The following is a 23,910-nucleotide window of genomic DNA, read 5'->3' on the forward strand; positions in this document are numbered from 1 at the left end:
TGAGTTAGGCCAATGAGGAAGGAGTTACAATAGTCAAGGCGAGAGATAACCAGGGAGTAAATAAGTTGCTTAGAAGTTTCAGAGGTGAAGAATGGGCATATCTTGGAGATGTTGCGGAGGTGAAGTCTACAAGATTTGGACAGTGATTGGATTTGGGACTGGAAGGACAGATGGGAGTCTAGGATTACACCTAGCACCCTGGCATGAGGGGAGGAACTGATGGTTGTGTTATTGATCTTGATGGAGAAGTCAGGGGAGGGGGCATGGGCTGGAAGGAATACTAAGAGCTCAGTTTTGGAAAGACCAGCTCCGTGATGTCAGACTCCAGTGGCAACCTACGAAGCTCTGGAGAACTTCATGCCCAAGAGGGTTAAGGCAGTGCTGGAAAATAATGGTGGCCACACAAAATATTGACACTTTGGGCCCAATTTGGACATTTTCACTTAGGAGAATACTCACTTTTGTTGCCAGCAGTTTAGACATTAATGGCTGTGTGTTGAGTTATTTTGAGGGGACAGCAAATTTACACTGTTATACAAGCTGTACACTCATTTCTTCACATTGTAGCAAAGTGTAATTTCTTCAGTGTTGTCACATGAAAAGATATAATAAAATACTTACAAAATTGTGAGGGGTGTACTCACTTCTGTTAGATACTGTGTGTGTATATATATATATATATATATATATATATATAGTGGGACCTCGCTTCAAATGGTAGAGCTTTTGTAACGCACACAGCGACTAGCTTGCTTTTTTGGAGGGTCGTTCAGCCCACTTTTATTTAAATGACAGTTCAATAACATAAGAGGTTTCCCACGCAGGGGTATCTATTATCAATATAAATGAAAAGATTCAGTCTCCTGGCTCTCTCAGATATAAACAATCTTCCTCTGGTCTTTCTCTTCAGGCTTACCCCTGTCTCCTGCAGACTCCTTCAAAAATGGCTCTTGCACACAGCTAGCCACTAGCACACAGCTACTCCCGAGCAGCCCCTTGCTGCTTTTGGCTTCCACCTCTCCTAGGTGAAGCCCACCTGACTTCAAGGCAGTGACCTCCTGTCTACCAGGGTGGAGCCCTCCTGACTCCTGTCTGCCGGGGTGGAGCCCTCCTGACTCCTGTCTGCCGGGGTGGAGCCCAGAATCCTGGTCCTGACTCTACAAAAGAGCCATGCACACCTGAGCAATCAGTATCCTGGCCATTCCCAAAACCTGGTCCCAGGATTGGAGATTTCATCCCTCTCAAATCGCTTTGAAATCTCCAAGTCCCAAAATGGACCTTACAAACAAATGAGGAAAGTGAAAAGCCACTTTCCTCTGTATCAAACACCTACCCTGGAGCCCCTCAACCTGCCTTGTTGAGAATCCTGGGTGAAATAACCTTTCAACGTTGTGACAGATTGCCACACTGTCACATACCCCCCCCCCCTTTGTTTGGACCCCGCAGGGGGCAGAACACACAACTTACATCTTCTGGCACCTCTGTGCCAGCTCTCACTTACAGGGGTCCAATCTGGTCTGACCATAGGGGAACTCTACCCAATGACTCCTTTGGTGTCTCTCCCCAAGCCCCATTGTCACTCTGCTATGGGCTCTAATCAGACCTTCCCTTCTCTTTTTCCAGGTGCACTTCCATAAACACTTTCTCTCTTGAAATCTTAACGGGGTCCCCCTGGCCTTTCTATCGACCTTTCTGCCTCTTTGCTTCAGGTTCCAAGGTTTCCTAATACCACTCTCAGTATTACTGTCCCAAGGCTGTAGGGGACCTATTTCTACTGTACTTGGACCACCCCTCTTATTTCTGGTACCTTTGGATATTAAACCTGCATGACTCATCACCACAGCATTCAGTTTACCATGAACAGATATATTCCAGTCAATATTACACCTCTCAATATCTTTTCCAGCATTTGTTAGGACAGTGTCTGCAGAGGGCACACACACCATAGGGCAGCCATCACCCACGGGAACCACACAAGATGCCACTTCACCTGGTGTCATGTACTCTGCAGCTGGCTGTCCCACCATTTTACCTTTTCCTGCACCACTTGGATCTGTATCCAAATCCTGAACAGATGAGCTCTCTTCTGATCCCTTTTGCCAGTTTTCACATACCATTTGTCCCTGTATTTCAGGTGTCTCATCAGACCTGCTACATAAACCTCTTTTTGGCCCAATGACCCTGATTTCTTTATGCACATCCGTTTGAGCCCTGGCCAGGATCTCTGTTGTTCTCTGGTCCATGCTCGGCCCTTCCATCTCATGTGGTTTGTCCACTGGTGCAGTAAACAACTGACAACTGACCAGCACCATCCTGGACCATAGCAGCAGAAATGCTTCCCACCTGGCTGTTAGGAGGTGAAACCTTTTTTGACTCATTTTTCATTTCTCCAAAACCTCTCTCATATATCACATTTACAGGTAATCCAGCGGCATACCCTGATACAACTTTTAACACCATCAACAAATTCAGAAATAAACCACTTTCTTGTTCACATTTGATCTATACAGCCAGCCATTCGGTGCTCCACCTAGTGGTACTCCGCAGTACCAGACCATCTGACTGTGGAGGAGACACCACAGTATACATTGGTTGTACATTCCAAAGTTCAAGCATCTCCTTTAATACTTTGGTTACAACCCAACCACTTGACTCTAGACCCAAGACCTTCCTGATGATATTTAGGACACTCAGAATGCTGAGAGACTCACCTGCTGAGACTTGAGAAGTTGAAACTTTTAAAGGGACCTCCTCCCAACTGGAGGTAACGACAGCTTGGTGCTCCACCAGAGCGCTGCCAGGTGCTGGGCTCACTCTCAACATCTCAGACTCAGCATCCATAAGCTGACCCCTGATCATTCCCAGTGACAACCTCATTTTGACACTCCATGCCAACATCACATTTGTGGGTCACAGACAAAGTCTCTGCTGTATGCACACTCTTATCTATAGGCTGTTTTGTAGACCCTCCTGCTGGCACAGCAGAAACAGTGTCCACCTTATTTTTTTGCATAAAAGCCTCATCTATCAATAAGATTAGCCTTTTACCCCAACTATCCCAATCCATTGTATATGTGCTCCATTCGCCAGTGCTCCTCAGCACCGATCCATCCGCCCAAGAAGACACATAAGAATAGACGGGCTTAGTTGCAGATCCATTGCACAAATCACTCTGGATCACGTCTGACTTGGGTAACACCTGTTTTCCAACTGCAGGTTGCAATACCTCACATCCACCACTTTGCTCTGGTGGTGCTTCCTGAATTACCCACACATTTGCATTTTTGCCAGGCTGTATTAACCCGCTGTTTACCTGAACACTTTCAATATTATCAGACTGCACCCACACACTCCTATGACAAGGTGCAGTTCCACTCTGCTCCACCAGAGTGACATCGCAGTTGTCCAGGGCACCCTCCGGCTCCAATACACGGAGTTCACTGGAGATGTCTAAAGACAGCTGTGCCGTCTTACCACCAGCTGCTATGGGAAATAACCCATCTTTAATTATAGCTTTTGCACTGCAAGAGCTCAGGGTTTTCCCAACAGCAGTACATTTCTCATCACCAACATTGTCAGCATTTTTAGCTCTTGTGGGCTGTACTAGCCCACTACCAGCCTGTGATTGGCACACATTAGTGACATCATTTTATTTTTGAGAACCACCACCAGCAAGGCTCCCACTTTTCATCCATTACACATCTGCATCAGAGGCTGGTCATTAGCTCTGAGGAAAGGGATTCGTCCCCAAAACGCATCAGCCATTTGACCGCACTGACAGTGAGGACACCTTGCCTGCCGTTGTGGCCATCGTCATTTTTCTATGCTTTTTAGATACATGCTTCGTTTGTGTGTGCGCCACCTGTTTTCTCTTTATCCAGTGGCTGATTTCCCCGTCTGAGGAGGGCCGCACCCCCGAAGCATTTCCTTTGGTTTTCGCTGTCCTGATACCCTTGGCTTCCCTTTTGGCTGTGCATATCTTGAGGCGCTGGAGAGTACATACGATATCCGGTTCGGTTGTTTTCCCAAACAGCAGTACATTTCTCATCACCAACATTATCAGCATTTTTAGCTCTTGTGGGCTGTACTAGCCCACTACCAGCCTGTGGCTGGCACACATTAGTGACATCACTTTCTTTTTGAGAACCATGCACAGGTTTTACTTTAACCCCTACCTCACCGCTGTACAAGGCACTGCACAGGGAAAAGTCACTCTCAAAAGCACATTCAGTGGCCCAACTAACTGGGGTCACTCCTACATCAGAATGGACAGTCTTATAACTAGTCCTTCTCAACATGACATTAGCAGTCCCAGCCATGATTTTATCACACACAGTCTTACCCACCACAGTAGTAGGTGTCGCCATCTTCATTTCAATGCGTCGTCTCATAAATGCATCCTCAACTGCACTGTCCTTGGCAACTTTTCCCTTGGTCCAAGGTGAAGCAACAGACGCCCTCATGAACTCCATGAACTCTCTGGCACCCCCTGCAGGCCCAACAGGTACTTCCTCCCTGTTACCAGAGGTGGCTGCCAACATTTTAAAACAAGAATCTGGGCTTGCAGTTGAAGACATTTGCCCAGTATCAGCGGTATTCCAGAGTCTGGGACAGTAAAAGATCCCATGCCCCCACTGACCACATTCCAGGCAAGGTACATTTCCACTCTTATCTTTATTGGGATACTGAGCCACATCTCCAATGCAGCTCCTCCTTCCAGGCAATATTTTTTCTCTGGTCGCCATGGGAGATTGCACTCTCCAAGCAGAACTTTGGTGGCTCTTTCCAACATCCTGTATTGGCTCCTCTTGATGCCACTTGCCATGATCCTTGTATGACATAGCCCCCCCGTACACAGACAGCCCGACTGGCCTCCTCTGTGTTGCTATGGGCAATCACTCTCGGTCCTGGCCTCTTGTCAGCCCCTCTCCTTGCACATAGCATGGGCTTCTCTCTGCTGGACCAACTCTCAAGCCATGACACATTCACATTTTTCACAACAGCTACTGGTTTAACCAATAGCCACCCGGCCAATAGCTGTTTGGCGGCCAGCAAAATGCTGTAGATTTCCGGGTGGACGCCATATGGCGTCCTCCCGGGCATGCGCAGTTTTCGTGCTTGCAGAGCCGCGCAGCGGCACGATCTATCACTGGCCATGTACCTCGGACACGGCCAATGACAGATCTGAGTACCGGCCCCCGTTACCGGTACCATGTGACCTGCTGTGACCAATCACAGCAGGTCACATGACAGTTGTATACAATGGATGGCTTCATTCATGCCATCCATTGTATTTTAGTGTCTAGCTGTGACTGGTCACAGCAATCACATGCACATGTCATATGATTAGCTGTGGCCAAATCACAGCTAAGCACAAAAAAAAAAAAAAAACCCTGAATGAATCGATGTCATTCACGTAAATGCTTGCTTATAGCAAAGTAATTTTTTGCTATGAGCAAATTGTGTAACAAAAAATACTGATCACTTCCCCAAAGTAGTACTATGTTACTATGGTAACATTGTACTATTTTGGACATAGTGAAATATGAAAAAAAAGAAAAAGAAAAAAAATGTAATAAAAAATTAAAAAAAATAAAAATATATATATTTTTTTTCATACTGTCACCAGTCAGTGTCCCTGATCACCGCCATGCCAGGTATATGATGACACTGTACTGCACTGGTGACAGTATTAAAAAAAAAAAAAAAAAACTGAAAATATTTTTTTTTTAAATTTTTCCATTTTCCGAAAAATGATGACAAAAAAAAATACAACTTCAAAAAACTCGCCATGCCTCTTATGAAGTACGTCGAACTGTCTACTTTGTAAAAAGGGGTCATTTGGGGGATAGCTGTACTGTTCTTACATTCTTGGACCTCAAGAAATTAGATTGGCCGTCAGTACTTCAGGATTGATCAATATTCAGATCTATACCATAGTTTGTGAACTCTATAACTTTCCTACAAACTAAATAATACATCCTAATTTGGGTTATTTTCACCAAAGACATGTAGCAGAATACATCTTGGCCTAAATTTATGAAGAGCAATTATTTATTTGCAAACTTTTATAACAGAAACAAAGAAAAACATTTTTTTTTCAAAATTTTCAGTCTTTTTTTGATTAAATACCACCAAAAGAAAGCTCTAGTTGCGTAAAGAAAATTATAAAATTTTAGCTTTGGTACAATGTTGTATGACCGCGCAATTGTCATTCAAAGTGGGAGAGCGCTGAAACCTGAAAAATGGCCTGGGCAGGAAGGGGGTAAAAGTGCCCGGTATGGAAGTGGCTAACTACAGCAGCGTTGCCATGGGTGACAAAACCCCTCTCCCAGGTACGGACATCCTGCAGCTCTCTCCTTGCACTGAAGGTTGGCTTGCTTTCCTCTGTAGGTTGGTTCAATGCTGCCAGGTGCTGCTTGCACCAGTCCACAGCAGATTCACCCACATTTAAATTTCCCGGCTTGGCTGGGGCATACGGTATATAACACCCTAGCCACAGGGCTCTATCTCTCGCTTCAGCAAACATTGCCTCCTTTTTCTGTTTTGACCGCCCCATCTTTGCAGTCACGCACACAGCAGTGTGTTACACAGTTCAGCAACACCATGGAACACTGTCTCTTTAAGGCCAAGTCCTTTTCTCTAGCAGGTTCTCCTCACCTGCACACAGATAGTGCAGACTTATGCACCAAACACAGTTCATATAACAAATGAACTTACTTCATCGCAGGGATCTCCCATATGTGGGACCTCGCTTCAAATGGTAGAGCTTTTGTAACGCACACAGCAACTCGCTTGCTTTTTTTAAGGGCCATTTCAGCCCACTTTTATTTAAATGACAGTTCAGTAACATAAGAGGTTTCCCACGCAGGGGTATCTATCATCAATATAAACAAGAAGATTCAGCCTCCTGGCTCTCAGATATAAACAATCTTCCTCTGGCCTTTCTCTTCAGGCTTATGTCTGTCTCCTGCAGACAACTTCAAAAATGGCTCTCGCACACAGCTAGCCACTAGCACACAGCTACTCCTGAGCAGCCCCTTGCAGCTTTTGACTTCCACCTCTCCTAGGTGAAGCCCACCTGACTTCAAGGCAGTGACCTCCTGTCTGCCAGGGTGGAGCCCAGAACCCTGGTCCTGACTCTACAAAAGAGCCATGCACACCTGAGCAATCAGTATCCTGGCCATTCCCAAAACCTGGTCCCAGGATTGGAGATTTCATCCCTCCCAAATCGCTTTGAAATCTCCAGGCTCCAGGTCCCAAAATGGACCTTACAAACAAATGAGGAAAGTGAAAAGCCACTTTCCTCTCTATCAAACACTTACCCCTGGATATACACACACACACTGCTCAAAAAGAGTATAGCATCAAGTCAATTAGACTCCTGGGATATTGACCTGGTCAGTTAAGTAGCAAAGGGGTTGTTAATCAGTTTCAGCTGCTTTGGTGTTAATGAAATTGACAACAGGAGCACTAGATGGGCAACAATGAGACGGCCCCCAAAACAGGAATGGTTTTACGGGTGGAGGCAACTGACATTTTTTTCCTACTTATCTTTTATTCTTATCTTCTTTTTTTACTATTTTGCATTTGGCTAGGGCCAGTGTCACTACTGGTAGCATGAGGCGAAACCTGGACCCTACAGAGGTTGCACAGGCAGCCCAACTCCTCCCGGATGGCACATCAATAAGGTTTGCTGTGTCTCCCAGCACAGTCTCAAGTGCATGAAGGAGATTCCAGGAGACAGGAACTTACTCTAGGAGAGCTGGACAGGGCCATAGAAGGTCCTTAACCAATCAGCAGGACCTGTATCTGCTCCTTTGTGCAAGGAAGAACAGGATGAGCACTGCCAGAGCCCTACAAAATGACCTCCAGCAGGCCACTGGTGTGAATGTCTGTCTCTGACCAAACAATCAGAAACAGACTTCATAAGGGTGGCCTGAGGGCCTGACATCCTCTAGTGGGCCCTGTGCTCACTGCCCGACACCATAGAGCTCGATTAGCATTTGTCATTGAACACCAGCATTGGCAGGTCTGCCACTGGCACCCTGTGCTTTTCACAGATGAGAGCAGGTTCACCCTGAGCACATGTGACAGACATGAAAGGGTCTGGAGAAGCCATGGAGAACATTATGCTGCCTGCAACGTTGTTCAGCATGACCGTTTTTGTGGTGGGTCAGTGATGGTCTAGGGAGGCATATCCATTGAGGGACACACAGACCTCTACAGGCTAGACAATGACACCCTGACTGCCATTTGGTATCAGGAAGAAATCCTTGGACGCATTGTCAGACCCTACGCTGGTGCAGTGGGTCCTGGGTTCCTCCTGGTACACGACAATGCCCGGCCTCATGTGGCGAGAGTATGCAGGCAGTTCCTGGAGGATGAAGGAATTGATACTATTGAATAGCCCCCATGCTTGCCTGACCTAAATCCAAAAGAACACCTCTGGGATATCATGTTTCAGTCCATCCGACGCCGCCAGGTTGCACTGCAGACTGTCCAGGAGCTCCGTGATACCCTGGTCCAGATCTGGGAGGAAATATCCCAGGACACCATCCATCATCTCATTAGGAGCATGCCCTTACATTGTCAGGCAAGCATGTGGGGGCCATGCAAAAACTGAGTACAATTTTGAGTTTCTGCAATAAAATTTCAACAAAATAGATTAGCCTGCTGCATAATTTTTTCACTTTGATTTTCAGGGTGTCTTTGAGTCAGTCCTCTGTAGATTGATAATTTTCATTTCCATCAAATGAGGGGGCATTCTTACATTCCTAACACATTACCCAGTCCATATAAGTATAGATATCCAGCATGACATTTTTCCCCATTGAGATCTGATGTGTTTTCAAGGTGCTCCTTTATTTTTTTTGAGCAGTGTACAGTCAAGTCCATAAATATTGGGACATCAACACAATTCTAACATTTTTGGCTCTATACACCACCACAATGGATTTGAAATGAAATGAACAAGATGTGCTTTAACTGCAGACTGTCAGCTTTAATTTGAGGGTATTTACATCCAAATCAGGTAAACAGTGTAGGAATTACAACAGTTTGCATATGTGCCTCCCACTTGTTAAGGGACCAAAAGTAATGGGACAATTGGCTTCTCAGCTGTTCCATGGCCAGGTGTGTGTTATTCCCTCATTATCCCAATTACAATGAGCTGATAAAAGGTCCAGAGTTCATTTCAAGTGTGCTATTTGCATTTGGAATCTGTTGCTGTCAACTCTCAAGATGAGATCCAAAGAGCTGTCACTATCAGTGAAGCAAGCCATCATTAGGCTGAAAAAACAAAAACCCATCAGAGAGATAGCAAAAACATTAGGCGTGGCCAAAACAACTGTTTGGAACATCCTTAAAAAGAAGGAACGCACCGGTGAGATCAGCAACACCAAAAGACCCGGAAGACCATGGAAAACAACTGTGGTGGATGACCGAAGAATTCTTTCCCTGGTGAAGAAAACACCCTTCACAACAGTTGGGCAGATCAAGAACACTCTCCAGGAGGTAGGTGTATGTGTGTCAAAGTCAACAATCAAGAGAAGACTTCACCAGAGTGAATACAGAGGGTTCAGATGTAAATACAGATGTAAACCATTGGTGAGCCTCAAAAACAGGAAGGCCAGATTAGAGTTTGCCAAACAACATCTAAAAAAGCCTTCACAGTTCTGGAACAACATCCTATGGACAGATGAGACCAAGATCAACTTGTAACAGAGTGATGGGAAGAGAAGAGTATGGAGAAGGAAAGGAACTGCTCATGATCCTAAGCATACCACCTCATCAGTGAAGCATGGTGGTGGTACTGTCGTGGCGTGGGCATGTATCGCTGCCAATGGAACTGGTTCTCTCGTATTTATTGATGATGTGACTGCTGACAAAAGCAGCAGGATGAATTCTGAAGTGTTTGGGGCAATATTATCTGCTCATATTCAGCCAAATGCTTCAGAACTCACTGGACGCTGCTTCACAGTGCAGATGGACAATGACCCAAAGCATACTGCAAAAGCAACCAAAGAGTTTTTTAAGGGAAAGAAGTGGAATGTTATGCAATGGCAAAGTCAATCACCTGACCTGAATCCGATTGACCATGCATTTCACTTGCTGAAGACAAAACTGAAGGGAAAATGCCCCAAGAACAAGCAGGAACTGAAGACAGTTGCAGTAGAGGCCTGGCAGAGCATCACCAGGGATGAAACCCAGGGTCTGGTGAAGTCTATGCGTTCTAGACTTAGGCTGTAATTGACTGCAAAGGATTTGCAACCAAGTATTAAAAAGTGAAAGTTTGATTTATGATTATTATTCTGTCCCATTACTTTTGGTCCCTTAACAAGTGGGAGGCACACATGAAAACTGTTGTAATTCCTACACCATTCACCTGATTTGGATGTAAATACCCTCAAAAAAAGCTGACAGTCTGCAGTTAAAGCACATCTTGTTCATTTCATTTAAAATCTATTGTGGTGGTGTATAGAGCCAAACATGTTAGAATTGTGTCGATGTCCCAATATTTATGGACCTGACTGTATATACACACACATACACACGAGGGGGGGGGGAGTAATAATAAGATATAAAGGGGAAGGGAGGTGATTAGGGGTGGTAAATGTCCTGGGGGTAGGAAGGGGTGCAGTATTTTAACTCTTCTCCCTCATAGTCTGTACAGTCCAGCTGTCTAACTAAATTCTATTGTTTTAAACAGGTATACTCTGGGTTGTCATAGGATTCATACAGTTTTGGCAGTGAAACCAGCAAGCCCAAGTCTAAGTGAATTTAGAAGGGTTGTCCCTTGTGATACTGATTAACTCCACCATTTTGGCTGTCTGTCGTACACGGTGGTGCCATTCTTTAAGTGGTGAAGATATTGAGGTGTCCCATTTGGCAGGGATGCAGCATCTAGCTGTATTTGCAAGGTGCATGGCTAAAGATCCATGGTAGGTGGATTTTGGAAGTGAGGAGTGATGAAGCAGATATTGTGTGGGAGTGAAGTCGAGAGTATAGGAGGTTATCTTAATTTCCTTTCCAGAAGGTTTGCACATTAGAGCATGGCCACCATATGTGCAATAGGGAACCGGAGTCCGATCTGCATCTCCAGAATAGTGGGGAGGTGGAGGGGAAGAATTTGTGAAGCTGTGTAGGTGTTGTCTACTATCCGGAAAGCAGTTTTATATTGTTTCTTGTGTTGTTACATTTATTGTGCCCTTATGTAGATGGGTTAAGATTCTGTCCCAATCCTCTTTTGCGAGGGAGAATTCTAACTGTTTCTCCCATTTCTGATTCATTTTGTTGGTTTGTGGCGTGTGCTTGGAATAGAGAAGCATGTACATTAAGGATATTACATATTGCAGTGTGTTCCTAGAGTATTTAGCTTCAAGTGGGGTTTGGGGGCGCAAGCAGTCTGATGAAGTTTTGGGGTGATTGAAAAAATGTCGTAATTGCACATAAATCTAGAAAGGAAATTATGGGTGCAGCATTTTGGCCTGTAGCTGTTCATATGGTAAGAGGCATCCCCTATGGAAAAAGTGCTCTGCATGTACTGGTTTATGTGGCCAGATCTTGCCTGGAAGGAATTCAGGATTATGTCGGAGAGCAGTAAGAGGTCCCAGATGGGAAGTCGAAAGCTTTACAAGCCTGTCGAAAGCAATGTAGAGAAGGGCTCACAATTGGGTGTTCCTTACATTCTCGCGGAGTGCGATGGGCAGGTAAGCAGGGAAGTACATTTAAAGGTATTGTCGATCCTGCATTCTCTAGGCAGACCCAGGCCTTTTGTCTTTTTTTATGTATGTGCCAGGCAGCTAGTCTTGTTAAGTGCTAGATAATAATTTATGGATGTATGGGAGGCCTATACTTTTAAGTTTGGGTAATGTCAGTAAAGCGTAGCTAAGTTGAGGGCATTTTCATCCCCATATAAAGAGGGTACAAGCTCTGCGGTAAGCTGTAATGAATGCTGAGGGAACCTTAAGAGGGAGTGTCTGCAACACATAATAGGATATGAGGAAGTATGTTAATTTTTATTAACATACTTCCCTTGTGCCATGTTTGAAGATATTAGTGGATATTGCAGAGTAAGGGTAGACCGTTTAGTGTGTATAGATCGGAGGGGCATGTTGGGAATTGAATTCCCAAATACGTTATGGAGTTCCTTTGCCAAATAAAGGGAAATTGTGATTTGCATTTAGTCACTTCTGATGATGTTAGGAAGACATTTAGGGCAAAGGATTTAGAGAAGTTCATTTGCAAACTGGAAAGGAGTTTGTAGTGAGCAAAATCGCTCAGAATGTTGGGGATGGTGAGCTGTTGATTGGAGAGGAAAAGGAGGATGTCCTCTTCACACTATTTTATAGGTATGTCCGGAGGCTTCCATTTCCTTTGATATTGGGATTGGCTCTCATGAGTCGTAGTAATGGTTCCAATGTGAGAACAAACAAGAATGGAGATAGTGGGCATCCCTGCCTGGTGCCGTTTTGATATGGAGAATGCATTTGAGAGGTGACCGTTGACTTTTATCCTGGCAATCAGCTTAGAATATAGAGCTAGAATATAATTAAGTATATTGTTCTGTATGTCAATCTTTTCTAGTACTTCTTTCATGTAGTTCCACTCCACCCTGTAAAATGCCTTCTCTGCATCTAGAGATAGGAAGAACCCTCTTTGTTTGTTGGAGGTCAGCCAATGTTGTAGACTCAGGGATTTAAGGGTGTAGTCTTCTGGCCTCCCTGCCTTGAATGAAGCCAACTTGGTCTGTGGAGATGAGAGAGGGTAACAGTGTTCACAATAGGTTAGCTATTATTTTTGCAAAAAGTTTGAGATCCACATTAAGGAGTGAGATACAGTTGTGGCCAAAATTATTCAACCCCCACTGAAATTGAGTGTTTTGGCCAGTTTGACATTGCTTTTGATCATTCAGTCATCTTGCTTACATTTACATTAAAGAGGCACTTGTAGGTCAGACAAATATAACATAACAGTTATAATGAAATAACCACAAATGTCTTTTCTGTGCTCACAGCATTATCAGTTTTATTCAACCCCCAAGTGACATTCAATCTTAGTACTTAGTACAGCATCCTTTTACAGTTATAACAGCTTTTAAACGTGAAGCATAGCTTGACACAAGTGTCTTGCAGCGATCTACGGGTATCTTCGCCCATTCTTCATGGGCAAAGGCCTCCAGTTCAGTCACATTCTTAGGCTTGCGCACTGCAACTGCTTTCTTTAAGTCCCACCAGAGGTTCTCAATCGGATTTAAGTCTGGTGACTGCGATGGCCACTCCAAAATGTTCCAGCCTTTCCTCTGCAACCATGCTCTAGTGGACTTGGAGGTATGCTTGGGATCATTGTCCTGTTGAAAGGTCCAACGTCTCCCAAGCCTCAGGTGTGTGACGGACTGCATCACGTTTCCATCCAATATCTCCTGGTACTGAAGAGAATTCATGGTACCTTGCACACGCTGAAGCTTCCCTGTACCTGCAGAAGCAAAACAGCCCCAAAGCATGATTGACCCTCCACCATGCTTCACAGTAGGCAAGGTGTTCTTTTCATCATAGGCCTTGTTCTTCCTCCTCCAAACATAGCGTTGATCCATGGGCCCAAACAGTTCTAATTTTGTTTCATCAGTCCACAGAACACTATCCCACAACTTTTGTGGTTTGTCCACATGGCTTTTGGCATACTGCAGTCGACTCTTCTTATTCTTTGGAGACAGCAAGGGGGTACGCCTGGGAGTTCTGGCACGGAGGCCTTCATTACGCAGTGTGCGTCTTATTGTCTGGGCTGAAACTTCTGTACCCACATCTGACAAATCTTTTCTCAGTTCCTCAGCAGTCACACGGGGACTTCTCTCCACTCTACGCTTCAGGTAGCGCACAGCAGTCGAAGTCAGCATCTTCTTTCTGCCACGACCAGGTAGCGTTTCAACAGTGCCCTTTGCCTTGAATTTGCGAATGATGCTTCCTAAGGTGTCTCTTGGTATGTTTAACATCTTTGCAATCTTCTTATAGCCATTGCCCTTCCTGTGAAGAGAAATCACCTCTTCTCTTGTCTTCCTGGACCATTCTCTTGCCTTCACCATGTTTGTAACCACACCAGTAAATGTCTAGAAGGAGCTGAGTATCACAGTCATTTTAAAGCTGCCTAATTGGTGCTTATTATGCTTGATTGCTGCTCGGTGACATCCACAGGTGTTTTCAATACCTGATGGAAAGCACCTGTATGAACCTCTGTTCTTCAGAGTGGTAGTCTTTAAGGGGTTGAATAATTGTGGCAATGAAGAAACCACATAAGAACCATTTACTACTGTATTACATAAACAATTGATGTCATTTTAGTTGCATTTGGGTAGTTACAACGTCCTTGTAGGATTTGATTCTGAATACAATTCCAAATGTACACTATAGTCCCTAAACCCCTTTACAGCATTGGGGGTTGAATAATTTTGGCCACAACTGTAGGTCCGTAGTTGATGACCTAGGTAGGGTCTTTCCCTTCTTTAGGGATTACAGATATGTAGGCTTCTAAGAGAATATGGAGGCTATACGGTTGAGAAGCCAGAGAGTTGAAAGTGGTTAAAAATGGTGTGGTCAGTACTTCCACAAATGTTTTGTAGCATGCTGCGGATAGACAATCAGGGCCTGGACCTTTCCCTGTCTTCAGTTGCTTCAGGGATAGGGTCAGTTCCTCTGAGGTAATTGGTTGATCTAGCTTCAGAGAGTCAGATTTGGACAGGGGTTTGGGGCTGCATTGTGCAAGGAATTCAGCTATAAGTGTTGGTCAACAGGGCTTGGTTCAGTACGGTGGGCTGGTCACAAGTTGTAAAGGCCTGTGTAATATTGTACAAATTGAGTGGCTATGCCTTCTGTGGATGCGCAGAGGTGACCATTTGTGGTTTTTATGTGTCAGACTGTGGCAGCTGCTCGTTTGGACTGCAAGGCTCTTGCTAGGACCTTACTACTTTTATTTCCCTGTTCATAAAACTATTTTTTGTTAGGATATATTTTTTCGTTTAGTGATCTGTGAAAGTTCATCCAGGAAATCTGTTCTAGCCTTAAGTAATTGAAAATTACTATCCACTCGTGACTTCTTATGTGCTGCTTCTAATATGTGGTGTATCTTTCCTGTTAAGGCATCCAGGAGCACTTGCCTGTTCTTCTGTTGAAGTGTGGTCATGGCTATGGGGGAGAGTGAGTGGGTTAGTAGGCTCAGGATGGGAGTGGGATACTGAGGGGTGTAATGTTTTCCAGAGGCAGGAATGAACCAGCTAATCCTACTAGGGTTTTAAGGGATCCAGAAAAGCTGGCAGTGTGAGGTTAAATGAATTTCACAAACTTAATATTTTAAGAGTGTCTGCTGTTGAGCTATGTGACCTGAGGTTAACTGAATCAAGTTATTTTTTTGGCTCTTTGCTGGAAGAAATCATTAAAAAGGCAATAGGGATAAGAGTACAAGCTTATCCTAGCTTCTCTAAGCTAAGGATTAGTGGCACAGATCAACACCCTCTTATCCTGCATTAAATGTCTCTTATCCTGCATTAAATGTCTCTTTCCTTCCTCTATGTCAGGTTCCAGTTCCTGGACCACAAGACTTCCTACACTTCAGACTCAGGGAGTTCTTCTCAGCGTCTGTAATGGTTGCATATTTTCACATTCCTATTATTCTAGATCTTTAGGATTTCTTTGCTTTTCTGTGTATGGCAATCAATATGAATTTGATGCCCTTTACTTGGCCTTGCTTTGGCCTGAGTTTCACAAAAGCCCTCACAACAATTCTCTTCCTTTTTTCATCTCAGAGGTATTACAATTATCAGATGCTTGAACAATCTGTTCCTGTGAGAGCAGACCTCCCTACCCCTGAACTTTCATGTCTTATTCATGTTTTGGACCCTAAATGCCTTTGAATAGTTCCTGAATTTCATTTCTAATTTCATCACAACGTTTGGAGTACTTAGGCCTTCTTTTGGATACACCTTGAATCAAGGTTTTTCTATCCTGGGAGAAGTTGACAAAACCAAGAGCCAAGTTCTTAAACTTCAGTCCCAGCATTAACAGTCCATGAGGAGCTGTATGCAAGTGGACGGGTCCGGGTCCGTGGTATTCACCTTTTTGTTTTCTCATTTCCACTAAAGCACCTGGTGGAAGATTCTCACATCATAGGAGAAATTCAGTCTGTCACTGGACATTGTGATTCAGTTATTATTATTATTTATTATACAGGATTTATATAGCACCAACAGTTTGGGCAGCACTTTACAACATGAGGGCAGAGAGTACAGTTACAATACAATTTAATACAGAAGGAATCAGATGGCCCTGCTTGTTAGGGCTTACAATCTAGGAGGGAGGGTCAAGCGATACAAAAGGTACTAGCTGTAGGGGATGAGCTGATGGAGAAAATAAAAGTACAGTTGTTAGGTTGGGGCAAAATAGGTTTCACCAAAGAGAAGGGTTTTCAGCGTCTAAAAGCAAACAGAGTAGGAGATAGTTGGACAGATTGGGGTAGCGAGATCCATGGGAATGGGAAAAGTCCTGGAGGCAAGAAAGAGAAGAGGTGATGAGGGTGCTGGAGAGCAGGAGGTCTTGGGAGGAGTGAAGAGAACTATTTGGTTGGTATTTTGAGACTAGGTTAGTGATGTACAGTAGCTGGGGGCCAAATTGTTGATGGCTATTTTTAATGTAATTCGTTGGGTGAGCAGAAGCTAGTGGAGGGATTGACAGAGAAGCATAGCAGACACTGAATGGCTGGTAAGGTGGATGAGCCTGGCAGCAGCATTCATCATGGACTAAAGGGGGATAGCCTATGTAAATGTAATCCAGTGAGGAGGGAGGTGCAGTAGTCAAGGCAAGAGATGACCAGGGAATGAACTAGGAGCTTTGTGGTGTCATTGGTTTGGAAGGGGCATATTTTGGAGATGTTGTGTATGTTGAGGCAGCAAGATTTGGACAGTGATTGGATGTGGGGTCCAAAAGGATAGTTAAGAGTCCAGGATTACACCTAGAACCTTGGCATATGGGGATGGGTTGATAGTTGTGCCATTGACTGAAACCAGGGGAAGAGGCACGTGGGGGAGGAAATATTATAAGCTCAGTTTGAGGAATTGGTGTGACATCCAGGTTGATATGTCTGTTAGTAAATTTGTGATGCACGAGGAGACTGAATGAGTAAGCTGAGGGGTAGAGAGATAAATTTAGGAAGCTATTAACTCACCCAGGGAGGAGGTGTAGATCGAGAATAGGAGAGGTCCAAGAACAGAATCTTGGGGGACCCCGACAGAAAAAGTTAGATGAGTGGAGGAAATAGAATGTAAGTAATGCTAAAGGTGCATTTGGATAAGTAGGATGAAAACCAGCGAAGAGTATAGTCCTGGAGACTAACAGCATGGGGTTTTTTGAGGAGGAAGGAGTGGTCCACAGTGTTAAAGGCAGCAAAGAGGTCCAGCAGTAGGAGTACAGACTAGCGTTCATTGAAGTTGGCCATTAGAAGATTATTTGCGAGTTTTAGGAGAGCAGTTTCTGTGTAGTGTTGATGGTGAAATCCAGACTGAAGGGGATCAAGAAGGTTATTCTCAGTGAGGTGGTCGATCAGTTGGTTGTAGACTAGACATTCAAGGAGTTTGGAGAAAAAGAGAAGCAATGAGGGGTATAGGTTGTTAAGATTGGTGTGGTCCAGCGAGGTCTTTTTAAGCATGAGAGTTAGAGGGTGACTGTAGCATTTGCGAGGGAATAGGGTCAAGGGGGCAGGTGGTTAGGTGGACGTTAGAAAAAGGTTTAATAACCATGTCTATAGTGGCAGCGTTGAATGAGGGAAGTCATGATTGTACCTGTGGACAAGTGGGGAAGGTATCTGTACAGTGGAGATCTCCTCACAAATTGTATCACTGTTATTTTTTAAGTGATTGATGATCTTCAGGGCAGTGAGTGAGTTAGTGGGTGGAGGTAGTGGAGGACAAAGTAGAGCATTAAAAGTAGAGAAGGGTTAACGGGAAATGATAAGTTGTTAATAAGAATTACAAAATAAGTCTGCTTGGCAGTGAGAATTGTATTTTTGGAGGGCAGATTTATATTGGTTGAAATCTTTCTGAGACTTAGTCTTACACCACAGGTGATTAAGAGCATGGCTACATTTTTCAGACATCTGGTGTCATTTGTTTGCCAGGGTTGTAGGGGTCGAGGCCTGATTCTGAGTGGAGTGGGTGGGGCCAGTGTGTCCAGAGAGGATGACAGTGAAGTATTGAGGATGGAAGTGGCTAGGTTGGGGCAGGACAGGTATGCGAATTTGTTATAGAGGTGCTCAGTCTAAAGTGGTAACCTGTAAAGGCTTTTAAAGCATTGCCTATGGATAATAAAATTTATGTTGTTTGTCGCCATTACACGGGTGTGCTCTGTGCTCATTTTAAAGCATGACCTGTTTGGTATCTATTCACTCGGCCTAACAGTTTTCTTTAAATTTTACCAAACAGTTGGGTATTATATTGTGTTTACGTACATTAAAATTCAAAAAAAGTGTATTTTTTCCTAAATAATTGCTTTAGAAAAACAGCTGTGCAAATACCATGTGACATACAAAATTACAACACCCTCCATTTTATTTTGTAGGGTCTCTGATTTAAAAAAATATAATGTGTGGTTGGTTTTAGGTAATTATCTACCAAAAAAACCCTGGTTTTCACATGTAAACAAAAAGTGTCAGAAAAGGCCTGGTCTTAAAGAACTCCAAGATAGGCAAAAAAAATCACCCATTAGAACACCCCCCTACACAAAACACTAGTTAATAAAATGTTGAAAATCCCTACCATTTAGGAGAAAAATCTAAATTTTCATGACCTCATCTCTGTAATTCAAAAGATATCATAAACCCTGTAGCAGGCATTACATCATATCCTCTCCTCTCTCTCTCTCTCTCTCTGCAGTAGAAGGAAACTACAGTTCCCATCAACCACAATGAATTGTAATGAATGTGTGAGGGTACACTAGGCCTGTACATGTTGAATGTGTCTGAGAGTCTTGGATGACATGACATATTCAGTGAAGGTAGTAAATCAGCAACAAGGACATGTAAATAAGTTTTTGCCTGGAGTTCTGCTTTAAAGTGGAAAGCAGCCAAACTATTCTTTATATTGGAGAAGATAGAGTAATTCCAGTCCTCACCTGCAGGCCAGAAGTGCTGTGGTTCTGAACATTTGACCTTTTATTTGAATTTTAATGACACATAAGTGTCATTAAAATTCAGCAGCAACATAAAAAACAAAGCAGAAAAAAATCACAGCGCTGAATCTTCAAATCAGGTCTAGGCAGTTTACAATAATATTTTGCTAACATGTGCTCTTATTACTTTTCACCCAAAATAAAATATATTGGCCAAAGGTTTTCTTCAAATAATTTGTTTTGTTTGTATGATTTATTTCTATTCCAATGTCACACTGTACATTTATGTTTGCTTGAATAGGGATTAACTATTAAGCCTTTGGTGCAATGGTTAAAAGTGAAGAAAAGTGAACATCGGGAAAAAAAACTCAATGAAAAGCTTCATGGCAGAGTAAGGTCCACATTTTGTTAAATCTCTTTGTTTTGCAACATTTGTTATAAGCCAAATTTTTCATTGTGTACTAATATTACAGTTTCTTTGTGCTACCTTCTAAAGGAAAAGTTCAGCTTTGGGAACATGTTACATGTTCCACCCCATGTTTTATTGACGCTTCCTGTCAAAATATATGCTTGCTCGTGCATCCCGTGCAGCAAGCAGATATTCTGACAGGTCTGCACGAGACCTGCATGGCATCAGCGATCTACTGATCGTTGGTGCAATTCTTTTCAGGCTCTTGTAGACAAAAATAATAAATGCACATTTTTTTACCTGCAAAAAAAATGCGTGTTTATTATTTTTGTCTAAAAGGTGAACTTATCCTTTAACACAGATTAATGTAATGGCATTGACACATGTGAGTCTCAAGTCACTAATTGGAAAGCAATGAACCAGGCAATGGTGTATTAAATACAAGCTTTTTTATATGTATTTGTCAGAGAGCACTGCTTTTTTTTTTTTACATTTACTAAAACCGCATGCTTGCAAACTATGCTTTGATTTGTGTTTTTGGTAGTAAGCCATGCTGTAAGAATTTCCAAAACCCTATTACATAAATGAGTAAGTTATATGTATTTACTTGTGAGCCACTAATTTATCAACAAAAAGACTAATTTAACTAAATGGTTCGCTGGTATTCAGTCACATCCTCCTATACAGTATCTCACAGAAGTGAGTACACCCCTCAAATTTTTGTAAGTATTTTATTATATCTTTTCATGTGACAACACTGAAGAAATGACAGTTTGCTACAATGTGACGTAGTGAGTGTACAGCTTGTATAACAGTGTAAATTTGCTGTCCCCTCAAAATAACTCAACACACAGCCATTATGTCTAAACCACTGGCAACAAAAGTGAGTACACCCCTAAGCGAAAATGCCCAAAATGTCAATATTTTGTGTGGCCACCATTATTTTCCAGCACTACCTTAACCCTCTTGGGCATGGAGTTCACCAGAGCTTCACAGGTTGCCACTGGAGTCCTCTTGCACTCTTCCATGACAACATCACGGAGCTGGGGGATGTTAGAGACCTTGTGCTCCTCCACCTTCCATTTGAGGATGCCTCACAGATGCTCAATAGGGTTTAGGTCTGGAGACATGCTTGACCAGTCAATCACCTTTACCCTCAGCTTCTTTAGCAAGGCAATGGTCGTCTTGGAGGTGTGTTTGGGGTCATTATGATGTTGGAATACTGCCCTGCGGCCCAGTCTCCAAAGGGAGAGGATCATGTTTTGCTTCAGTATATCACAGTACATGTCAGCATTTATGGTTCCCTCAATGAACTGTAGCTCCCCAGTGCTGGAATCACTCATGCAGCCCCAGACCATAACACTCCCACCACCATGCTTGACTGTAGGCAAGACACATTTGTCTTTGTACTCCTCACCTGGTTGCCGCCACACACGCTTGACACCATCTGAACCAAATCAGTTTATCTTGGTCTCATCAGACCACAGGACGTGGTTCCAGTAATCCATGTCCTTAGTCTGCTTGTCTTCAGCAAACTGTTTGAGGGCTTTCTTGTGCATCATCTTTAGAAGAGGCTTCCTTCTGGGATGACGGCCATGCAGACCAAATTGATGCAGTGTGCGGCGTATGGTCTGAGCACTGACAGGCTGACCCTCCACCCCTTCATCCTCTGCAGCAATGCTGACAGCATTCATACGTCTATTTCCCAAAGACACCCTCTGGATATGACGCTGAAAACGTGCACTCAACTTCTTTGATCGACCATGGTGAGGCCTGTTCTGAGCAGAACCTGCCCTGTTAAATTGCTGTATAGTCTTGGCCACCAAGCTGCAGCTCAGTTTCAGGATCTTGGTATTCTTCTTATAGCCTAGGCCATCTTTATGTAGAGCAACAATTCTTTTTTTCAGATCCTCAGAGAGTTCTTTGCCATGAGATGCCATGTTGAACTTCCAGTGACCAGTATGAGAGAATGAGAGCGATAACACCAAATTTAACACGCCTGCTCCCCATTCACACCTGAGACCTTGTAACATTAATGAGTCACATGACACCAGGAAGGGAAAATGGCTAATTGGGCCCAATATGGACATTTTCACTTAGGGGTGTACTCACTTTTGTTGCCAGCGGTTTAGATATTAATGGCTGTGTGTTGAGTTATTTTGAGGGCACAGCAAATTTACACTGTTATACAAGCTGTACACTCACTATTTTACATTGTCGCAAAGTGTCATTTCTTCAGTGTTGTCACATGAAAAGATATAATAAAATATTTACAAAAATGCGAGGGGTGTACTCACTTCCGTGAGATACTGTATATGTGCAAATATGTAACATCCAAGTGATAACAAATACCGCATCCCAAAACTTACAATTAATTAATTCTAATCCATATCTGAATTTATAAAATACCTTGGTAATAATATATTAGTGTAAAAATTCACTTCACCATATATAATATATTCAAATGAAATTTATAATAATATACCAATTTTATAATCTGTTGTGATCCACTGTGCCTTAATTATTTACGTGCAATAATTACCGTGAAATAAAAAAATATATATATCAATGTGAACAATAGAATATATATAAATAATATATAAATAAATATATATAAAGTGCCAAAAGTTAATTTATATATATATAATTGTCCCAATGTGATTAAATTACTTTACGTGTTGTTTCACTCTGTTCTTCCAAAAAATACCATTCATATATGCTCACCTCCTTATTAGCCTAATTAAAGGCTGATATAACTTTATATTCCAGTTAGAGGTGATTTGCTGGATAATGTAATCAAATCCTTCAGGATGGGATGAGCTTCGGATGACCTCTATGTATTCCTCAGTAAGGCTTTTATTGTATGCTGGTGCTGGGATATCTCCCTCCCTGCCCTGCAGGGTTTCTCTCCGTCCCTTTGCTCCTTATTCCAATTGATCCTCATTTAAACAATGAAAAAGAAAAACATACATAGTGCCTTATCGTTTTTATAAAATGTATGTTTATTTAGTGCCCCATATGCAGATGCACTCACAATGTGTACAATAAAAATATGCTTTGTTAGAATATACAGCCGTTTTGTGAATCAGTAGGAGAGCCTCCTTTGTGTGTCTCACACACACAGACTATACTCGCTGTCTGATGTCGGGTACGTGGTGACGTCGGAGCCCCTCCCCTACGCGTTGCGCCACAGGGTCACGTGGCTTCCTCAGGGGGATGTGATCACACTTTATATATATTTATTTATATATTATTTATACAGTATATATTTTATTGTTCACATTGATATATATTTTTTTTTATTTCACGGTAATTATTGCACGTAAATAATTAAGGCACAGTGGATCACAGCAGATTATTATTATTATACAGTATTTATATAGCGTCAACAGTTTGCTCAGTGCTGTACATTATAATGGGAGACAGTACATGAGACAGTACAGTAACAATACAATACATGAGGGGTTCGAGGGCCCTGCTCCTTAGAGCTTACAATCTAGGAGAGAGGGGAGAGTGGTACAGGAAGAAATAGCTGTGAGGGATGGAGTGGCGGGAAGAGCGGAAGAGATAAGCAATTAGGTGAGGGCGGGGTAGGCTTCTCTGAAAAGGTGGGTTTTCAGGGTGCGCCTAAAGGTGAAGAGGGTAGGTGACAGTCTGATGGATTGGAGTAGTGAGTTCCAGAGGATGGGGGAAGCCCTGGAGAAGCCCTGGAGATGGGCATGGGAGGAGGAGACCAGGGAACTGGAGAGTAGGAGGTCTTGTGAGGAACGGAGAGTACGTTTTGGGTGGTAGATGGATATCAGGTCGGTGATGTAGTTTGGGGCAGTGTTATGAATAGCTTTGTACGTCATTGTTAATATTTTGAATTTTATGCGTTGGGCAATCGGAAGCCAGTGGAGGGATTGGCAGAGGGGGGTGGCGGATATGGAGCGGTTGGCAAGGTGGATGAGTCTGGCCGCAGAATTCAGGATAGACTGAAGCGGGGATAGCCTGTGTTGGGGTAATCCGGCGAGGAGGGAGTTGCAGTAGTCAAGTCGTGATATGATAAGGGAGTGAATGAGTTGCTTTGTAGTTTCTGGAGTTAGGAACGTGCGTATTTTGGAGATGTTGCGGAGGTGGAGTCTGCATGAATTTGTCAGCGATTGGATCTGGGCTGGAAAGACAGATTGGAGTCTAGAATGACACATAGTACTCTGGCTTGCTGGGTGGGGCTGATGGCGGCGTTGTTGGTCATGATGGAGAGGTCGGGGGGGGTACGGGCTGGAGAGAAAACTAGGAGCTCGGTTTTGGCAAGGTTTAATTTGAGGAAGTGGAGTGACGTCCAGTCTGATATGTCATTCAGAAGGCTAGTGATTC

At 43.3% G+C, this 23,910-nt stretch overlaps 1 protein-coding gene across 1 annotated transcript in view; it reads left to right on the forward strand.

Moving 5' to 3' along the window:
• SLC9A3 (solute carrier family 9 member A3) overlaps positions 1 to 23,910 on the forward strand; it is a 442,722-nt gene that overhangs the window by 320,035 nt on the left and 98,777 nt on the right. Inside the window, 1 exon segment of the mRNA XM_089681031.1 lies at positions 19,447 to 19,536. Coding sequence (XP_089537157.1) covers positions 19,447 to 19,536 — 90 coding nt within the window.

The sequence above is a fragment of the Staurois parvus genome, unplaced genomic scaffold, assembly GCF_062004578.1.
Source record: "Staurois parvus isolate SC_StPar_1 unplaced genomic scaffold, SC_StPar_1.0 ptg000257l, whole genome shotgun sequence".
Taxonomy (NCBI): domain Eukaryota; kingdom Metazoa; phylum Chordata; class Amphibia; order Anura; family Ranidae; genus Staurois; species Staurois parvus.